The sequence below is a fragment of the Protopterus annectens genome, chromosome 7.part1, assembly GCF_019279795.1.
Source record: "Protopterus annectens isolate FY-2018-M chromosome 7.part1, PAN1.0, whole genome shotgun sequence".
In the NCBI taxonomy this organism is placed as follows: Eukaryota; Metazoa; Chordata; order Ceratodontiformes; family Protopteridae; genus Protopterus; species Protopterus annectens.
In genome coordinates this window covers 335,417,452-335,439,230 of record NC_056740.1, presented here as the reverse complement: position 1 = coordinate 335,439,230, position 21,779 = coordinate 335,417,452, and the positions used below count along the sequence as shown (strand labels likewise).

Below are 21,779 nucleotides of genomic sequence, written 5' to 3'. Positions count from 1 at the left end.
TAATACCAGATGCCAGACTGCATATGAGGAAACTACAATGGTACCTAAAAAGTGTTTGGACTCAACACACTCACAATTTAGAAGCAGTAAAACCAATGATTCCCTGCCTACAACAGGAGTTTCGATGGTGGGCACAGGCATGTCACCTAAACAAGGGTCATTCTTTTACCCTACCCACAGCCAGGCAGACTCTTAACGGATGCTTCGGATTACGCCTGGGGAGTACACATGGCAGGAAAATGCATTCAGGGCAAGTGGACCACAGACCAGATGCATCTTCACATCAATCAAAAAGAGATGTTGGCTGTTCAAAATGCCCTAACAGCTTTCAAGGACCTTCTGCATCCAGGGCAGTTATTATTAAAGACAGACAACACCACAGTAATGTGGTACATAAGCAAGGGGGCACTCATTCTTATCCCCTATGCAGGCAAGCCATGACCTTGTGGAACACAGCTCTAACGTATCAAGTTCATCTGCAAGCACAATTCCTGCCAGGAAAGAAAAATACTCTGGCAGACGATCTAAGCAGAAATATCATGGACCCTCATGAATGGAAATTGAATCCACAAACCTTCAGCATGGTAACGCAAAAATGTGGATGCCCAGACATAGATCTTTTTGCCTCCCCACTGAATTGCCAACTACAAAAATTCTGCACAAGGACTTATCACACACAAGCGTGGAAAGTGGATGCTCTTTCGTTCAGCTGGAAAAGCCTAAAAGTGTATGCCTTCCCACCACTGCCTCTCCTTTCAAAGGTACTCCTAAAAACCAGACAAGAAAAACCACAGATGATCCTGATTGCTCCATACTGGCCACGCCAGCACTGGTACCCAATCTTAAAGACCTTGGCTCAAGGCCCACCATGGATTTTGCCTCAAATTCCACACCACCTGACTCAACAAAACAATCAGATCCTGCACGATCAGCTCAAAACCCTAAACCTGGCTGCATGGCAGATTCATTAGTCAAACAGGCAACACCTCTTTCTAAAGCTGTTATGGATGTCATTTTTGAGGCCAGTAGGCCTAGCACCAGGAAAGCTTACTCAGAAAAATGGAGGAGATTCTGCGCCTGGAACCAGGCTCAAAGCCTTGACCATCTTGTCCCAAACATTCCTCAGATTTTGCAATACTTATCTGAGATGCTGGACAAAGGCCTATCCTTCTCATCAATTAAGATCCACGCCTTTGCCATTTCAGCACGTTACAACATGAATCCTCCTTTATTCTCTCATCCCTTGCTAAAGCAGTACCTCAGAGGGGCTAAAAACATAAGCCCCCCCCCCCCCCGGGAGAGCACCAACACCTTGGGACCTCAATTTCATTTTGGAAAAACTGACCCTGCCACCTTTTGAGCCAGCCAATACAGCCGATCTAAAATTTTTATCATGGAAAACAGCTCTGCTCCTGGCAGTAACTTCAGCACAGAGTCTCAGAGCTACAGGCATTAATGGCAGTGGAACCTTTCATAATTTTTCATCAGGACAGTGTTTCTTTAAGGACAAACCTTACCTTCATGTCAAAGGTGGTATTTAGTGTGGCTCTTAACCAAACCATCCATTTGCCAACTTTTTATCCAAACCCCCAGAATAAAGGGGAGAATCTTCTGCACTCTTTGGACATACACAGGTAGCTACGCTTCTACTTGGACAAAACAAAAGCTTTCAGGAAAACTGAGCAACTGTTTTTAGCATATGCTGCAGGATCACAGGGCAAGGCTATCTCAAAGCAGATTATATCCAAATGGATAGGACACTGTATTCGTTACTGCTACACACAGCATGGAATATCAGTCCCTAATAACATTAGGCCACATTCCACCAGGGCAACAGCCACTTCAACAGCCTTTCTCAGAGGAGTACCTACCAAGGAAATTTTGGAGGCTGCAACTTGGAGTTCAGTGCACACCTTTACCAAGCATTACCACTTGCCTCTTTAAATCCAGAGCAGGATTTGCCACTGCAGTTCTGCAGGGCCTCATAGCCAATCCTAACTCTTTATAGACCAGCCACCCAACCTTAGCTTTGGGATTCTACCCAAGTGTAATGACTGCAGCAGTGTCACACGATGAACATAATACAATTTTGTACCTACCATAAATGTAGATGTTCGAGTGTTCACACTGCTGCAGTCCAGGTTACCCACCCTCCATCCCCTCTGAACTAGCTGGACTTATCTATACCTTTCCATCCTATACAACCTTTGTGGTGTATTTGCTTGCATCTGAAGGTATTTTTATTTTATATGTATATTTTTTATTAGCAATATGTATTGCTTACCTACTTGGGGGCATCTGACATCTGGGGCAAGAAAAACTGAAGAAAATGGCGTTGGATGCATCTTGTATACCCCTGGTGCACTGACGTCAGGGAAGAAGCGACAGCAACCGACGCCGGACCAACACTTTGGAACTCTGGCCGACTGCAGGACCGCTTGACGGCAGGATAACCCAAGTGTAATGACTGCAGCAGTGTTAACACTCGAACATCTACATTTATGGTAGGTACAAAACTGTACTTTTTCTTTCCTAACTTCCAAAATAAAGGTGAATGCAAACTACATTTGTTAGATGCTCATAGACAGCTTCGTTTTTATCTTCATGGAACGAAGTCTTTCTGCAAGACTAACCAATTGTTTGTTTCCTTTTCCAAAGCATTTATGGGAAAAGCTATTTCTAAAGTTTCTTTGGCCAGATGGATCACTCTTTGTATTTCACATGCCTACGAAGCAAAAGGTTCATCTCCTCTTGGTATTGTTAAGGCTTACTCTACCAGGTCCATGGCGACTTCTGCTGCTTTTTGGTCTATGGTGCCTTTGGACGATATTTGTGCAACAGTGACCTGGGCCAATTCACATACCTTAATTTCCCATTACAAATTAGATCCGATTTCAAGGGGTAGGGCATCCTTTGGCTCTGCAGTGCTCAGGAATATCCTTCCATAAGGGCCTCCCAGGATCGGAGTAGCTGGGGACTCTGTCCCACAGGTTGCAGATAAAATTAAGTTAACTATTTCAGATAAAGAAGTTATGTACTCACCTTAACGTTCCATCTGAGTAGTTATGCTTCATTTTTCTGCAACATTCCCCTCCTTCCGTCCCCCGGACCTTGTCCTGTCTTTTCAGGATTGGTTTATTGGGTTGAGTTGCTTATGTTTTTAGTTGCAGAAACTCAATCTGAGGGAATATAGGAGATGGTAGGGCATTATGGGTAAGGGGAGGAGCTTGGAGCAGATGCTAGAAAAAAGTTGCCAGCTCTGATCTGATACAGATCCGTATACCCACAGGTTGCAGAAAAATCAAGTAGAACTACTCAGATGGAACGTTATAGTGAGTACATAACTTCTTTTTTTCAGTCCTGCAAAGCCAAAATAATAAGCAAACCACAGGCAGCTAGTCATTTTCCTCCACAAAATATAGTCTGCTCTTGTCTGTGCATATCGGATATCCAGTTAAGTAGCCCATCTTACTCCTCATAAATTCACAGTACTCCTACAAAGCCATGTAGTGACTGCTTAAACTAAGTGACGTGGGCCAATTACTTATTTAGTCATCCTCACCCCAACCAACCAGTTATAGTCATGACGTCTGATGGCTATATACTACTATTGCACCTTCACTGCATGCCTCTCAACGTACTGACATTTAAAACAGGAACTGAGACCCTTGGAACGTTCATACATCTAGCTAAAAATCAGGACATCTAATTAACATTAAATTTAAATGCCAAATAGCACATCATTTCTGCTTCCAGTAGGAATGTGGGATACTACTCGTAAACATTTTCAAGAAAAGAGCGACAAAAATTATGGGAAAAGATGAGCATATCACTGAAGCAGTATAAAATCTGTCAACTTTATTAAACCATATTGCAGAATTCTTCCACACAAGGATGTTTATTTTTGCTTTAGAAAAAGAAATGCAAGATATTTTCCGTCTTTATTTATTGTTGCTACTAGTATATAATACTCCCCAAAATAATACATCCTGTGTAGGGGGTAAATCAGGCCTAAAAATAGGAGTGTCCCACTCTCCACACAAAAATCACAAAGCCAGAAAAAAGTATTATCAATAATATCTGGCTGCTGTTGTAGACCACAGTAGTAACATGCTTCACTGTCCACATAAACAAGTTGCCACACAGATTAAAACTTTCCACTAAAGTTGCTTCACACACATCTCAAAACCAGGTAAGTAGTGTCAAAATACATCTGGTTAATAACTGCCAGTATATAAAACAGTAATGACACACACGCAGTGCCATTCCTCTCATCAACAATCAGCACAACACACAAAGCCAGAAAATATTTCCATAAAGAATCTGGTTATTCACTTCCAGCATTGTCTCACAAAAAATTAACACTCACCTCACCATTCCTCATGCTCTTTGTTACTGATTGTCTCATTTACCCCATTTCAATTAAAAAAAAAAAAAAACTCTAATAACTCTAATTACCTTTGCCCCTAGATTTGAATTTTGCTAGGTCAGTACTCCTGTGGTTTTGCAACATTAAATTTGACATGAAATGTTTCTCAAATAAATGGGTAAAAGTGCACTTAGACTCTCAGTACCCTAGGCAATGGCCTAGTTTGCCTATGCTTGAGGCCAGCCCTGTTATTGTGTTGTACTTGGGATGGATGTTATTCCCACTAGCTGGAATAATTTTGTTAAAGGCGTTGTCCTGTTTTTCCTAGTCTTTATGAAGACCTGTATGGGGAGATGATCTTGTCTAACACGCCATGTTAGTACACAGCACAACAAAGACATTGTTTACTGATTTATCTTGAGCAACAACTAACCTTCCACTTGTTTATCTGTGAGTATACCATATGTTGGATTTATTTGAATAACTACTGATAAATTCAGGTATCTCAAGTAGTGGGCATATGTTGAGCACTAATCACTGATGGCTGAGGGGGAGTGGCACTTTTGGGTTGGGCAGTATAAGCATGTTTACAGCTTATAGGTATGGTCTTGGTTGTTAATGTGAAGTTACAGAAAAATGCCAAGTGGTGTACGTAGAACAGCGATTCCTTTCCTAGACCATGCATGTACTTCTGTCAGCTAAAGCATTTCTGGATAAATATATAGCTAACCATCCAAGTCCTTCAACACTTATCTAACCCTTTAAGACATGTCCAACACTGATCTTGGTTTCCTGACAGATGTGAGGCAGGCTGTGGGGATTGCCTGTCTGTTTTGTAGGTTCACTGCCGGAATATGACATTACAGTAGTGTCCCAGTTCCACATTGATAACCTAACAGCACAGACATTTTTTAAGTTTTTGTCTCAGTCTTATCATAATATTATTTGATGTTACATGCATTATGGTATTGTTGCATATCTGTTTTTATCATTTAAAGATATCACGGTACCACTTTACTTGATACCACTGGGGAGTGCAGTCAGTCTTAAAGTAGGAATATCTTAGGACATTTGAAAGGCTTTTCCGTTCTTATATGGGGTTTTCAAATGGATTATTACAAAGTGCTTGAAGGAATGATGTGTCAAGAGTTGTGATGTCCATGAGCCTTTTAGAAAATATTAGAAACTGTAACAAGTTGTATATATCAGTGTTTGCTTTTTTATGTGCAAGTAATATTTTATGCATACAGTCAAGCTCCACTTATATCGGATAAAAACATATTTTGTTTTAAATGCATGGAGTCCATTCCATCCCGTTTTTAGTCAATGGAAATGTATTAGAGTGTATTCCACAGTAATGCATGTTGGTTAATTGTACATTTCATTTAAATGCATAGCCGTCTCAAATCCTGTGTACATCACTGCCATGTTGTTTTGCTTCGCATAACTGCATAGTCAGTACGGCTGCGCACTGTGACCATGGGATGTATTTATGTGTAGTACTGTAGTTGTTACGTGAGCAAGAAGTCCATCGGTGACCTAAAGTATATTGCAAAAATGTCAAAGTTTTTAAAAAGACTATTACTTTAGCTGAGCGGGTCAACATTATTAAAAGACTTAATAAATCAAGATGACAGAACACTTCTGTGACGTTATTCAGTCTCTGGATATATTGTACAGATTTGTGGAACAAAAGGGATGTGAATAATTTTCCACTTTGTGAACTGAACAGTGTTGTATTTCATCTGAAGCAGCAAACAGCTATTCAGACATCAATAACAATTGTTTTTTCTGTAAACCATGAGGAGCTGTATTGACTGTGTTGTTATATAGCATGTGTTTTCTATAAAGTTTCTGAAATGTATCACTGTTTGTGCACATTGCCTGACCTAGCTAGCATAAGACAACAAAAGAGGAACATTGTGACTATAGGAATTAAATCTATTTTAGATGGAAGTCCTGCCATACTGATTTTCTAAGCTAGAGACATCAGAAAGTACACAGGCTGAATGTTAAGTAGAATAAAGTTAGAATAACATGAATAAGTGGTACTGAAGCCTGTGGCAGGAAAAAAAATGATACTGTAGGCTTTTCTCCTGCAACTAGCTGTAAATAATCCTGTTAATGATAGACTTCCTGCTCACATAATTGTACGTCATCTGAAACCGCAAACAGCTGTAAACAGTAACTTTTCTATAAAGTTTCTGAAATGTATCACTGTACTTTTGTGTTTTTTGCGTGATTACTGTGTCTGGCATTAATGTAATGGTTTCTCGTATCAAGTTTGCTTAAAACCATACTTCACTTAACTGCATTAACTAGTCTCTGTCCCGAGGCTATGTATTTAAGAGGAGTCAACTGTATATTGTGCAAGTGTGTGTGTGTGTGTGTATATATATATGTGTGTTTACACACGCACTCACATAAAACAAATGCATACTTAATTACACTCTGTGCGTTAATTTTGAAGTAGTTTTATATGTGAAATCTATGTACAGAAGTGTTTAACTCTACATATATACATACAAACACACACGTAGGCATGTATGTAGGTATTTTATATGCGTGTCTGTAGGTAACTGTAGATAAAACTATGTGATATTGTAATTTCCTGTTACTGACTGACCTTGTTTATTTTTGTGCCTTAAACAGTTAATTTCAAAGCAGTGTGGTTATGACCAGCCTTGACTAATTGTGTTTGTTACAGAGCCATTTTCAGCTTCAGTTGTGTCCTGGTGCAGACTGTCCTATGGTCATCAAGGTACAGGAGCCCAAGGCCAGAAGAGTACAGTGCAGTAGGTGCAGTGAAGTGTTCTGGTAAGGGAAATGTGTAAGCAACTTTTAATACCAAAGTATGACCTAATGTGTTTAGTGCATAATCCTAACACTTTTCAAGAAGAGTGAACAACAAATTAGCTTTGTCGATCCAGACAGAATTTACGTGAATTATATACTTTCTGCGGTCTGAATGAAAACTTATTGAATGTTCCCATATTCAGATCTCTTGTTCAGTTGATGTGTAATAGGTCAAGGCCCCTAACAAGTGTCACATAGCCGTGATAATAAAGGAGCCATTGAGCTTTCTGTGTGTTAGTTTCATTGTATGTAAAGTACTGATCTGCACTAGCAAAATATGTTATGATGTCTGAGTCCCATGTTGGAAGTCAGAGAATAGTGATTTCAGTGCTTAATTGTAACATCTGTAAGATATCTTAGCTTTGTGTATATACCGTTTTTTGTAAAAGTTATTGAGTGCTGACATTTCTTGGCAGTATGTAGTTTTCATAGCAAATTTTATAGCTGTGGCATCCTAGAATTCTGAAGTTTTACTGGTATTGTGCATGCCGTGCCAGAGGTTAGACATGTTTCTCTTTAATGCTGTAATGGTCTTCCATTTTAATGGACTTCTGGCCCAGTCGGACTTTACCGGTAAATAAATAAGGTAGCTCACACAGAAAGCAATCATGCTTTTGTATTGTTACAGTAGTAAATGTGGACTTCAATCTTTTTTTGCTTCCTGAATGGTCTTGATGGTCTTAACATTACTAGGGCATTGATGTTCTTCGTGTTTCACTGTTGCAGTCATTACATTTGGGTTATCTGCTTGCAGTAGCCCTCAGTCGGCCTGATTAACAAAGTCTTGGGTCCTGCGTCGGTTGCTATCCCTTCTTCCATGACGTCAGGTTGTCAGGGGTATAAAACATGCAGCTGACGCCATTACATCAGTCTTTCTTGCCGTGCGGTGCCCGAAGCAGAAGCAGTTCGCAAGTGCCGGTCGGTCATCTCCTGAAATTTTCGTTTTCGAGTTTCAGAACTGAAGTTTTCAACTAAAGCTAAGTACCCTGTTGGGGACACTTTTTCTTGCTCCTTACCGATGGCAGTAAAAGTTAATAATTGCATTACTTGTGGAAAGCAAATACCTCAAAGATTTTCATTTGTACTATATTCCTTGCCTAGGCCCTGACCATGACGTACCTTGCTGTTGATTTTGTGCTTTATTTAATCAGCGCACTATCCGTTGTCGGTACATTTTTGTTTCTAAATATTTCTGTTCTCTGTTTAATTATCTAGAAATGACGTCTGTTAGCCATCCGACTACCGGAATACCGAAAAAACGCAAAGAAAAAGACAGAGACAGGCCGTTGAGGTCCAAAACTGCCGATGATGCTTCTACTCCAGTCGCCAGTTTGCCGGTACTCAGTGAGGTGCTTTCGCAGTTCCTGATACCCACTACTTCTGATTCACAGGCCTCTATTGAGACCCATTCGGAGTCCGGTATGCCGAGAGATGCTTCTCCTATGGAACCCATGGATGTCTCTACCTTGGATGGGTTCGGAGCCGCTGTGCAGGCACCGGCTTTTGTGGGTGTATTCAGGCCTACAGACTTGCATATTAAACAGACTCCACCTTCAATACTAAGGCCTAAATCTTGATCTGTCTAAAAAAACTGATGCCCAGGCCACATGTTCAGGCCCCTATGCCTAAAAAACAAATGATCAAAATGGCTTAAGATTTAATTAATCTAATCAGGGGTAGTCAACCCCCCCCCCCCCTTCTAAGAGGCCTAGGGCTGAGCTTGACTATGAATCTTCTGATCAGGACTCTGTTTCTTCTGACTCTTCTAATGACCTGGATTTGACCATACCTACTTATGAGGATTCTGATGCAGAGGATTCCAGGACTTTTCTTTTGGGGAAACTTTATATACCTTAAGGGAGCATTTCCACTGGGAAAGTCAGGAATTTTCTGAATCCAGAAAGAGGCTTAGGGATTTCCTTCTTCCTCAGCATAGGCCTTTGGCTATACCTCCTGTACTAGACATTGTTGATTTATATGTTTTTGGAATCCAGTATGGCCCCTGATTCCCTGCCTCCGGCTACTAGTAAACCAGACAGATGCTACAGGGTTCCTGAATCCCACAAATTCCTTTTCAAAAATCCTGTTGCAGACCCAGAAACCATTTCTTAGGGGCCCAAGGGCATTAAGGCTTCTACTGCTAAAAATCCTATCGCTTCTGATAGAGACTCCAGGGAGCTGGATAGATGGGGTAAAAAGGTTTATACTCCTGCAACCATGGCAATCAGGACTTTAAACTGTCAATTTCATATGCTTAAATATCAACAGCATGTCATGGTACTGCTTAAACAGAAAATGATGTTGATTTCTGACTGTGTGGAAAATAAAGATTTACAGGATTTATTGCATTAAGCTGAACAAGTTGGAAAACATACTTTGCAATGTGGTTTTGATCCTTTAGAGACCTCTTGTAGGGCTGGTGTTACTGGGTCTGTGCTTAGAAGGCATGCTTGGCTTAAGGACCAATCTCTGCCTGATCATGTTAAAATAAAATTGTTGGATGCTCCTTTGCATCAGGGTAGTCTGTTTGGCAATAAGGCTGAAGAAGTTCTAAAAAAGATGGAAGATAAAGCTAAATATGTGCAAACTGTGAAATATTTCTTACAAGTGCAACTACCAAGATTTAGTAGGCACTGGCCTACTAAGAACTGGTCCTTTCCAGCTCCTTCCAGATCCACTCCAGACAAACCCAGACACAGCAAAAGCACCAGGATGTCCTTCAAGGATGCATCTGCAGTCCTTACAAATGGGTTGTCCTGTCGTCAGGCAGCCCTTCGGTCGGCCGGATTCCAAAGTCTGGATCTGGCTTCGGCTGGTGTCGCACTCACCCGACGTCATCTCTGCTGGTCTTCGGGTATAAAGGCATCAGCCGACGCCATTTTCCTCAGTCTTTCTTGCCGCCCGAAACAGAAGCTGTTCGCAAGTGCCGGTCGGTCAGATCCAGAGATTACTATTACCGAATACTACTTCGAAGACTTCTAAAAAGCTAAGTACCCCGTTGGGGACTCTTTCTTGCCTCAGCCGATGTCAGAAAAAGTAAATAACCGTTTAACTTGTGGGAAACAAATACCTCATAAAGATTTCCACTCTTACTGTTTACCTTGTTTAGGCCCAGACCACGACGTAGCAGCTTGTTTAGCCTGTGCCTCCTTCAACCGACGAACGCTTAGGCGTCGGTCGGAGTTTGCTGAACAGTTTTTCGGCTCAGATTTTGCGTACATTATGCCGTCGGATCCTCCGACTACACAAATTGTTAAGAAACGCAAGGAGAAGGACCGACACTCGCGGTCCGCGGTTTCGGCCGAAACCACGGTTAAGCAAACCGCGAGTGTCTCTGTTTCGGCCGAAACCGAGAAAACGGTTCAATCCTCAGCCGAATCCATGACTACTACCGAGGCCCCTTCTACTCTAGTTGAATCGGCCACTGAAGTTTTGCCTACTAATGTGGTTTCTCAAGAATTATTGGATACCATCCCTTTGGATGTCTCTACACCAGCACGTGGTGCTGCTAGGCCTCCTGCAGCCATGTCTATAAAGGCCTTTGCCAGGGCTAAAGCAGCCAAATCTGCTAAGTCTGTGCCTGTTAAGCCCCCCTCTCACAGGCCCAGCTCCAGTTCCCAAATGCTTACTCTGGCAGAGGATCTCATCTCTTTAATAAGGGGATCCCAATCTCACCCAGACAGGGCCTCTCAACCTCCAGAAAAAAGACCTAGAGCAGAGCACCCTGAGACAGTGTCCTCAGATGACTCTTCTGATGATACAGACAATACAGACCACCCTGAGGCTCCTTACTCTACATATGAAGATTCCGATGCTGAAGAATCTATTCCTTCTGCCTCTCCACCAGAGGAATTCTCCTTTGGGGAAACCTTACATGCCATGAGAGAGCAATTCCAATGGCAAGGACAAGATTTCTCAGATTCAAGAAAAAGGCTTAGGACCTTTTTACACGTACCGCAACATAGGCCCTTAGCTATACCTCCAGTTCTCCCTGTAGTGGATGATGCTTTTAATGATGTTTGCACTGCTCCAGATACTTTACCTCCAGCCCCTACTAAGCCCGATAGGTTTTACAGGGTTCCGGACACTCATCACCACTTATACAAGGCTCCGCTTGCAGATCCTGAGACTATTTCCCAGGGTCCTAAGGCAGTAGCTGCGACCTCAGCAAAAAACCCCCTCCCTTCTGATAGGGAATCCAGGTCATTAGAGAGATGGGGTAAAAAAGTGTACACCTCTGCTACTCTCTCAGCTAGAGCTTTGAACTGTCAGTTTCATATGATCCAATACCAAGAGTTTATGCTTGATCAGTTAACTAAGAAACTGTCTTCTGATGATTCCTTAGATAAGAAATATGTTCTAGAAATGGTCAATAACATACAGCAGGTTAGTAACCATTCTTTAAAATGTGGCTATGATGCACTGGAGGCTTCATTTAGATCAGCCATGACTGGTACAGTTATAAGAAGGCATGCATGGTTGAAAGAACAGGTCTTACCGGATCATGTTAAAGCAAAGCTTCTAGATGCTCCTATGGATAAGGTCAGTCTATTTGGTTCTCCTGCCCAACAAGTAATGAAGAAAATGGAAGAGAAGGCAAAATCTGTACAAACAGTTAAAGATTTCTTACAGGTACAGCCCCCAAGGTTTAGCAGGAACTGGCCTTCCAAAAATTAGTCCTTTCCAGACTCCTCTAAATCTCAGAGAGGCAGGAATAGACGTTCCAGAGGCAGAAATCAATCCAGAGGAGGTGCCTACAGGGGACGCCAGTGGCAAGGCAATAACCAACGAGGCACAGAGTCTACCACTACAACACAATCACAGTGACTTGACTCTGACACCGCCCACCAGGGAACAGATAGCAGCACCCTTAGGCGGAAAGTTAGCCTTATTTTCAAGAAACTGGCACTATATCACAAGAGACAAGTGGATTTTGCAAATTATAGATCAAGGCTACAGGTTTCATTTCCACACCTTACCAGTAAAAAGAGGAATGCCAAACCTTCCACCAAATCAAAAGACAGAAGCTCTAAAACAAATAACTCAATTGACAAAAATGAGAGCTGTAGAAAGGGTACCACCTACAGAACAGGGCAAGGGATTTTACTCCAGACTCTTCCTAGTACCAAGAAAAGAGAAAAGTTGGAGGCCTATTCTCGACCTGTCCGCTTTAAACACATTCATCATTGTTCCAAAATTCAAAATGCTGACCCTACAGCAACTTCTTCCCATGCTGGGCAAGGAGTGTTGGCTGGTAACTCTAGATCTCAAGGAGGCATACCTGCACGTCCCCATCGACCAAATTGCAGAAGATACCTCAGATTTCTTGCAGGATCAGAGCATTATCAATTCTCAGCATTGCCCTTTGGCTTATCTACTGCGCCCAGAGTATTCACGAAATGCCTGGCATCAGTAATCGCTCATTGCAGGCTTCAGGGAATCCAAATTTATCCATACCTGGACGACTGCCTGATACAAGCGGACAACCAAAACAAGCTGACACAAGACTTACAAAGGGTCATTTGCTTACTACAAGCCCTGGGATACACAGTCAATTTAAAAAAGTCAAGACTGATACCATCCCAAACAAGAACATTCTTGGGTGCAAAATTGGACACAGTAAAACAGATGGCATTCTTAACTGCGGAAAAACAAGAACAACTTCCTCTTTACTTCCTGGCATTAACAAAGCAGGACAAACTAACAGCAAGGAAAGTACTGCAGGCCCTGGGCTTCATGGCCTCCTGCATAATACTGGTCCCCCATGCCAGACTGCATATGAGAAAGCTACAGTGGTACCTGAAGAATTTATGGTCTCAACACAAGAACAGCTTAGAAGCCGAAATACCACTAATCCCATGCCTGAAACAAGACTTCCTATGGTGGGCTCAGGCATGCCAGTCAAATCCAGGCTTGTCCTTCCACAACGGACAAGCAAGCCAAACCATCACAACGGACGCCTCAGACCTCGGTTGGGGGGCCCACATGCTGGACCACTGCATTCAAGGCTTATGGACTCCAGATCAGCTACACCTGCACATAAATCAAAAAGAAATGCTGGCAGTAAAACTAGCAATCCAGAATTTCAGACCATTCCTCAAAGGCCTATTGATGATAAGGACAGACAACACCACTGTCATGTGGTACATCAACAAACAGGGAGGCACTCATTCATACCCCCTATGCCGAATGGCTCTGGACCTATGGAATATGGCTCTGAGCTACAACATTCAGTTACAGGCAATATTTGTACCAGGAAAAGAAAACATCCTAGCAGACATGTTAAGCAGAACTACCTTGGATGCTCACGAATAGATGCTACACCCGGACATCTTCAAGACCATCACAAAGAAATGGGGGATACCACAAATAGACCTATTCGCATCCCCACTCAATCACCAGCTCAAGAAATTCTGCACAAGGATATACCACCCACTTGCTTGGAAGGTGGACTCTCTATCCTTCAGTTGGAAAGGCCTGACAGCATATGCATTTCCACCTCTTCCTTTGATGCACAAGGTACTACTGAAAATCAAAGAGGAACGTCCAAGGATAATTCTAATAGCTCCAAATTGGCCAAGGCAACATTGGTATCCATTACTGAGGACCATGTCTCGGGGGGAAACGTGGACACTACCCCTGATTCCTTTGCTGTTAACTCAGAGCAACTACAACATCCTACATCCCAACCTGAAAACTCTGCAACTAACTGCCTGGAACATTGCATAAGAGCAACTAACCCAGACTTATCTCAAAGGGTTAAAGACATCATCCTTGAGGCCCGCAGACCTTCAACACGAAGGAACTATGCAGGAAAATGGAAAAGATTTGTCATTTGGAGTACTGAAAGAGGGAAAGATGAGTCAAAGATAGATATTGCCAACATCCTGGAGTATTTGGCAGAGCTTCTCCATACAGGCCTGTCCTACTCCTCCATCAAGATACATGCATCAGCTATTTCTGCAGAATACAGCTTTGATCCCCCTGTTTTCTCTCACCCTCTACTCGGACAGTTCCTGAGAGGAATTAAGAATGTAAAACCTCCTAGGAAACCACCATTACCAGCATGGGACTTGAACTTTGTGCTAGAAAAATTGACACTCCCTCCATTCGAACCAGCAACAACAGCAGATCTACAACACTTATCCTGGAAAACTGCTTTCCTACTGGCAATTACTTCAGCAAGAAGGGTTTCAGAACTACAGGCTTTAATGGCAGTACAACCCTTTCTAATCTTCCATCAAGATAGAGTATCCATGAGAACTAATCCTACATTCATGCCTAAGGTGATATCCAGAGTGTCTCTAAACCAGGCGATCCATCTACCTACTTTCTTTCCCAATCCACAGAACAGGGGGGAAAGACTCCTGCATACCTTGGATGTACATAGACAGTTGCGCTACTACCTGGACAGAACTAAGGGCAATAGAAAAACAGACCAGCTTTTAGTAGCCTATGCAACAGGAAGGGAAGGAAAAGCAATTTCCAAACAAACAATCTCCAAGTGGATAGGAAATTGCATAAGATTCTGTTACTCCTACCATGGAAAGCAAATTCCACAGAACATAAGGCCTCATTCTACAAGGGCTACTGCCACTACCACAGCTTTCTTACGAGGAGTGGCTACCAAGGACATTATTGAGGCGGCTACTTGGACCTCCGTGCATACATTTGCCAAGCATTATAACTTACCTCTATACTCCAGATCCCGAGCAGGGTTCGCCACTGCTGTCTTACAAGGGATCCTAACTACACCATAATTCTTCTACCTCCTCCCTAGTTTGGCTATGGTATTCTACCCATTTAAGGACTGCAGATGCATCCTTGAAGGACATAGTACAGTTTTGTACCTACCATAAATGTAGATGTCCGAACAGGATAGCATCTGCAGTCAGGATTACCCACCCTCCTTCCCCTCTGTGGTACTCCTAGGGTATTTGCCCTCCTTATAGCTAGCTAGGGGGGGATATCTTATGGTGTATTTGTTTGTATATATGTACATACATGCTTATTTTTTGTATTTGCCTTCTACTTTTTGGAAACATTGGCATTTTCCCAAAATTTACTTTTCCAAGAGGGCAACTGGCATCTGGGGCAAGAAACACTGAGGAAAATGGCATCGGCTGATGCCTTTATACCCGAAGACCAGCAGAGATGACATCGGGTGAGTGCGACACCAGCCGAAGCCAGACCCAGACTTTGGAATCCGGCCGACCGAAGGGCTGCCTGACGACAGGACAACCCATTTGTAAGGACTGCAGATGCTATCCTGTTCGGACATCTATATTTATGGTAGGTACAAAACTGTACTTTTCAGTCCCAAGGGGCTCCCAGAACTAAGCAATGGGGTGCTTCCACTTCCAAATCTGGAATAACAAGACACCACCCTGTGGTAAACAGTCTCAATGACTTTCCTTTAAAATTGCCAAGCACTTAACTCTCAGCCGCTCCTTTGGGGAGGAAAAATTGCTCTTCATGCAAAAAACTGGCAGCTTATAACCCAGGACAAATGGGTTTTAAATAGTGTTCCAGGGGTACAGATTTAATTTCCACACGTTGCCAAATCCAAACGGGTGGCCATTCCTGCCCCCAATTTAGTGGGCAGAGACTCAGAAACAAGTATTTTCCCTCTTAAACATGGGGCTATTCAACCAGTACCAGAAGAGGAAAATGGACAAGGTTTCTACTCCAGACTTTTCCTGGTACCCAGAAAAGACAAATCATGTCATCCAATTCTGGATCTGTCTGCTTTAAACACTTTTCTGGACTTTCCAAAATTAAAGATGTTAACTCTTCACCAGATGTCCTTCAAGGATGCATCTGCAGTCCTTACAAATGGGTTGTCCTGGCCTCAGGCAGCCCTTCGGTCGGCCGGATTCCAAAGTCTGGGTCCGGCCTCGGCTGATGTTGCACTTCACCCGACGTCATAGCTGCAGTTTAGTGGGTATAAAGGCATCAGCCGACGCCATTTTCCTCAGTCTTTCTTGCCGCGTGGCGCCCGAAGCAGAAGCTGTTGGCAAGTGCCGGTCGGTCAGAACCAGAGATTACTACTACCGAAGACTTCAAAAATGCTAAGTACCCCGTTGGGGACTCTTTCTTGCCTCAGCCGATGTCAGAAAAAGTGAATAACTGTTTAACTTGTGGGAAACAAATACCTCATAAAGATTTCCACTCTTACTGCCTACCTTGTTTAGGCCCAGACCACGACGTAGCAGCTTGTCTAGCCTGTGTTTCTTTCAACCGACAGACGCTTAGACGTCGGTCCGAATTTGCTGAGGAGTTTTTCGGCTCCGCTTTTGCTTATAATATGCCGTCGGAAACTCCGACTTCGCAATTAACTAAAAAGCGCAAGGAAAAGGACCGACACGGTTCTTCCTTCGGCCGAAAGCTTGCCTCCTACCGAGGCCTCATCCAGCATGGCTGAATCTGCTACTGAAATCCCACCTGTTCTTGCAGGTTCACAGGATTTATCTGATACTATACCTTTAGATATATCTACTCCTGCACGTGGAGCTGCTAGGCCCCCTGCATCCATGTCGATTAAGGCTTTTGCCAGGGCTAAAGCAGCAAAATCTACCAAAACTGTGCCTGCTAAGACCCCCTCTCACAGGCCTAGCTCTAGTTCTCAAATGCTTACTCTAGCAGAGGATCTCATTTCTTTGATCCGGGGATCCCAACCTCACCCTGATAGGGCCTCTCACCCACCTCCAGAGAAGAGGCCTAGAGCAGAGCCCCCTGAGCCAGTTTCTTCAGATTACTCCTCTGATGATTCAGATAATACAAACCCTCCAGAGGGCCCTTATTCTCCTTATGAGGACTCTGATGCAGAAGACTCCATTCCTTCTGCCTCTCCGCCTGAGGAATTTTCTTTTGGGGAAACCTTGCATGCTATGAGGGAACAATTTCAATGGCAGGGCCAGGATTTTTCAGACTCTAGGAAAAGGCTTAGGACCTTTTTGCATTTGCCACAGCATAGGCCTTTAGCCATTCCTCCAGTACTCACTGTTGTGGATGATGCATTTAATGATGCTTGTACTGCTCCTGATTCTCTTCCTCCGGCCCCTGCTAAGCCCGACAGGTACTACAGGGTTCCGGACACTCATTATCATTTGTATAAGGCTCCTTTTGCAGATCCTGAAACTATCTCCCAGGGACCCAAGGCTGTAGCAGCTACCTCTGCCAAAAAACCCCTCCCCTCTGAAAGGGAATCTAGGGCCTTAGAGAGATGGGGTAAAAAAGTTTACACTTCTGCTACTCTTTCGGCTAGGGCCTTAAACTGTCAATTCCACATGATTCAGTATCAGGAATTTGTTAGATCAGTTAACTAAAAAACTGTCCTCGTCTGAACCATTAGACAAAAAATCTGTTCAGGAAATGGTACATAACATTCAGCAGGTCAGTAATCATTCTTTAAAATGCGGCTATGATGCACTGGAGGCTCCCTTTAGATCAGCTATGACTGGTACAGTGATCAGAAGGCATGCATGGTTAAAAGAGCAGTCCTTACCAGACCATGTTAAATCAAAGCTTCTAGATGCTCCCATGGATAAGCTCAATTTGTTTGGCTCCCCTGCACAGCAGGTGCTGAAGAAGGTGGAAGAGAAAGCAAAATCTGTCCAGACAGTCAAGGATTTCTTACAGGTCCAGCCTCCAAGGTTTAGTAGGAACTGGCCTTCCAAGAATTGGTCCTTTCCAGACACCTCCAGAGCTCAGAGAGGCAGGAATAGGCGCCCAAGAGGCAGGGGTCAATCCAGAGGTGCCTACAGGGGACGTCAGTGGCAGCCTAACAACCAGCGAAGTACTGCCACAGATCCAGCCACCACCACTTCCACAGGACAAGCACAGTGACTTGGCTCTGAGACCGCCTACCAGGGAACAACTAGAAGCACCCTTAGGCGGAAAGCTAGCCTTATTTTCAGTAAACTGGCATCACATCACAGGAGACAAATGGACTTTACAGACAATAGACCAAGGTTACAGGATGTTCTTCGTCTCCCATTGCTGCAGTCCTTACATATGGGTAGTCCGCTGTCCACAATCGGCCCGAATACCAAAGGGCTAGAACCGGCATCGGTCATCGGCGCCCGAGACTGACGTCAGTACGTGCCAGTACAAATGCGCATGACCGACGCCATATCCTCAGTCTTTCTTGCCGCGTGGTCCTAAGCAGAAGCAGCTTTTGCAAGTGCCGTTCGGCGTTCTGGAATTGTCTGTTTTCGAGTTTCAGACCGGAGACCAAGTTGGGCTAAGTACCCCGTTGGGGACACTTTTGTCTTTTTCTTGCCTCAGTATTGACGGATGTCAGAAAAAGTTAATAACTGTATTTCTTGTGGGAAACAGATTCCTCATAGGGATTACCATTCACTCTGTATTCCTTGTTTAGGGCCTGAGCACGACGTTGTTGGGTGTCGCTTTTGTGCTACTTTTAACAAGCGTACTATTAAATGTCGGTTGAACTGTGCTAAGCTCGTGTTTGGTAAACGTAATTACAACATGCCGTCTGATTCTCTGACGCCTGGTTCTTCTAAGAAACGCAAAGAGAAGTCTTTGCGGTCCAAACAGGATGAGTCGTCTGCTCCGGACGCCGGTTCTGTAGAACCACCGACTACTTCAGCGGCTCCTTCTGAAGGTTTACCTGAGTCTCAAGGGGAGCCTTTGTTACTACAGGAAGTGGCTTCTCCTGTGTTAGGCCAGGCTGAGGGTGCTTCTCAGATGTCGGTGGTTCCCTCCCCTCATAGGGTAGTTAGGCCTCCTCCTTCTCAAAGCAAAAGCCATTCTAAGTCTAAGTCTGCCCCTGCTGGTGCTAGTCCCCAGGGTCCAGCTCCTAGGAAGCACATGTTAAAGATGGCTGAAGATTTGATTACTTTAATTAGGGGTTCTATGCCCCCCCCTGAGAAGAGGCCCAGGGTAGAGACAGAGTTGGAGGGTTTGGTTCAGTCTTCCAATGAGTCAGATTCCTCTGTGGAAGAACTTCAGGATTTCCTCCCTATTCTGATTCGGAGGCTGAGGACACTACTCCCTCGTCCCCTCCAGAAGATTTTTCTTTCTCTGAGACTTTGCATTCCATGAGGGAACATTTCAAATGGGAAGGCCAGGATTATTCTGATTCTCGTAAAAGGCTAAGAGAATTCTTGTTTTTGCCTCCGCATAGGCCCTTGGCTATTCCCCCTGTACTGGATGTTGTTCAGGATGTATTTTCTGAGGCTGCCCTTAACCCAGATTCTCTGCCTCCTGCCCCGGTTAAGCCTGATAGATACTACAGGGTTCCGGAAGCTCACAAGTACTTATATAAGAGTCCTAGGGCTGATCCAGAAACTATTTCTCAAGGCCCCAAAGGTGTTAGGGCTTCTGTGGTTAAGAATCCGGTTCCTCTGGACAAGGATGCTAGGGCCCTGGATAGGTGGGGTAAAAAACTGTATACCTCTTCTACTTTGGCTATGAGAGCTTTAAATTGTCAGTTTCATATGCTCAGGTATCAAAATTATTTGCTGGGACAATTGAAATGTAAAGTAGATGCTTTAGCTGAAGGTATTGAATGTAAGGAGCTTCAGGATTTAGTGCATGCTTCAGACCAGGTTGGTAAACATTCTTTGCAGTGTGGTTTTGATGCTTTACAAGCTTCTTCCAGGGTGGCTGCTACTAGTTCAGTTGTTCGCAGGCATGCCTGGCTTAAAGATCAGACCTTGTCAGAGCATGTTAAGGCTCGAATTATGGATGCTCCTCTGCAATCTGATGTTCTTTTTGGCCCTCCAGTAGAATCAGTTTTGAAAAAAATGGAGGAAAAAGCTAAGTCTATGCAGACAGTTAAGGACTTTTTACAGGTTCAGCCCCCTAAGTTCAGTAGGAATTGGCCTACTAAGGGATGGTCTTTCCCCTCTTCGAGTTTTCATTCTAGGGGCAGGTTGAGGCGAGGTAGAGGTAGGGCTTCCTCTCAGGGCCCTTTTACTTCTAGGACTTTGAGTTCTTCTACCTCTTCTGCTGGGGAGTGCAGGGGTCAGTCCTTTCGGAAACAGACCCAATGACCTGTGTCTTCAGCTGCCGGACTCTGCTTTGCAGGCAGCTCCTCTAGGAGGAAAACTGGGACTTTTCAAAAGGAACTGGCATTTGGTTACCCACGACAAATGGGTATTGGACATAATAAATCGAGGCTACAAATTTTATTTTCACACATTCCCTCCTTTCAAAGGCATGCCGGATGTGCCTCATCAGCAAAGACTGGAGGCACAGGCACAAATTTCTTCTCTGCTTCGGTTGGGAGCAATACAGGAAGTTCCTTCTGCGGAAAGAGGCACAGGGTTTTACTCCCGTCTTTTCTTAGTGCCAAAGAAAGGAAATACTTGGAGACCAATTCTGGATTTGTCCATTCTAAACACCTTTCTGGAAATTCCAAAATTCAAGATGTTAACACTGCAACAGCTGTTACCTATGCTGGGCAGAGATCACTGGATGGTGACTTTGGATCTCAAAGAGGCCTATCTTCACATTCCTATCAGGCCCAGTTGCAGGAAATTCCTGAGATTTCGGAATGGGAATTTGCATTATCAGTTCTCTGCATTGCCCTTTGGCTTATCTACTGCGCCCAGGGTATTCACAAAAGTCCTGGCTCCAGTAATAGCTTTTCTCAGACTAAAAGGAATTCAAATTTATCCTTATCTGGACGACTGTTTGATTCTGGCTCAAGCCGAGCACGAACTTCTCCAACATCTGCAGTATGTAATAACAGTTTTAAGATACCTAGGGTATTCTGTGAACGAAATAAAGTCCAGTCTAGTACCCCCACAAGAGCTGTGTTTTCTGGGTGTAAGACTGAATACAGCTGCTCAGATGGCATTTCTTACCCCGGACAAACAAAGACATCTTCACCTATACTTCCAACAGCTATCAGTAATGTCCAGGCTGACTGCAAGGACAGTCCTTCAAGCCTTGGGGTTCATGGCATCTTGCATTCTAGTACTTCCCAATGCCAAACTGCATATGAGGAAGATACAATGGTATCTCAAAAGCGTTTGGACTCAACACAGCCACGATTTGGACACTGTCATTCGGATTCTGCCTTGCATTCAGAAAGAATTTGTGTGGTGGGCTCAGGAATGTCACCTAAACAAGGGACTCTCTGTGACCCAACCAGAGGCAAGTCAGATATTAACGACAGACGCCTCAGAGTCAGCCTGGGGAGCTCATTTCAAAGGAAAATGGATTCAAGACCTTTGGCCCCCAGAGTTACTTCACTTGCATATCAACATGAAAGAGATGCTGGCAGTTCAATTTGCTTTGGAAGCATTCAAGGACCTACTTCAACCAGGACTGGTGTTGATTCGAACAGACAACACAACTGTCATGTGGTACATCAACAAGCAGGGGGGAACTCATTCTTACCCTCTTTGCAGACAAGCAATGCTGTTATGGGAAACTGCTTTAAATCTGCACATCACTCTTGAGCACAGTTTCTGCCAGGAGCAAAATTCTTTGGCAGATGTTCTGAGCAGACAGATGGTGGATCCTCACGAATGGAAGTTGGACCCTCAGGTATTTCTTCAGTTGACCATGGCTTGGG

The 21,779-nt window shown here is 43.7% G+C and overlaps 1 protein-coding gene across 3 annotated transcripts in view; it reads left to right on the top strand.

Moving 5' to 3' along the window:
• The window catches only part of ARIH2 (ariadne RBR E3 ubiquitin protein ligase 2), a 1,499,383-nt gene that overhangs the window by 526,112 nt on the left and 951,492 nt on the right, over positions 1–21,779 (top strand). For all 3 annotated transcript variants that reach the window (XM_044078755.1, XM_044078752.1, XM_044078753.1), the window contains exon 7: positions 7,077–7,186. In XM_044078755.1, the coding sequence (XP_043934690.1) occupies positions 7,077–7,186 (110 nt within the window). The remainder of the gene's footprint in view (positions 1–7,076; positions 7,187–21,779) is intronic.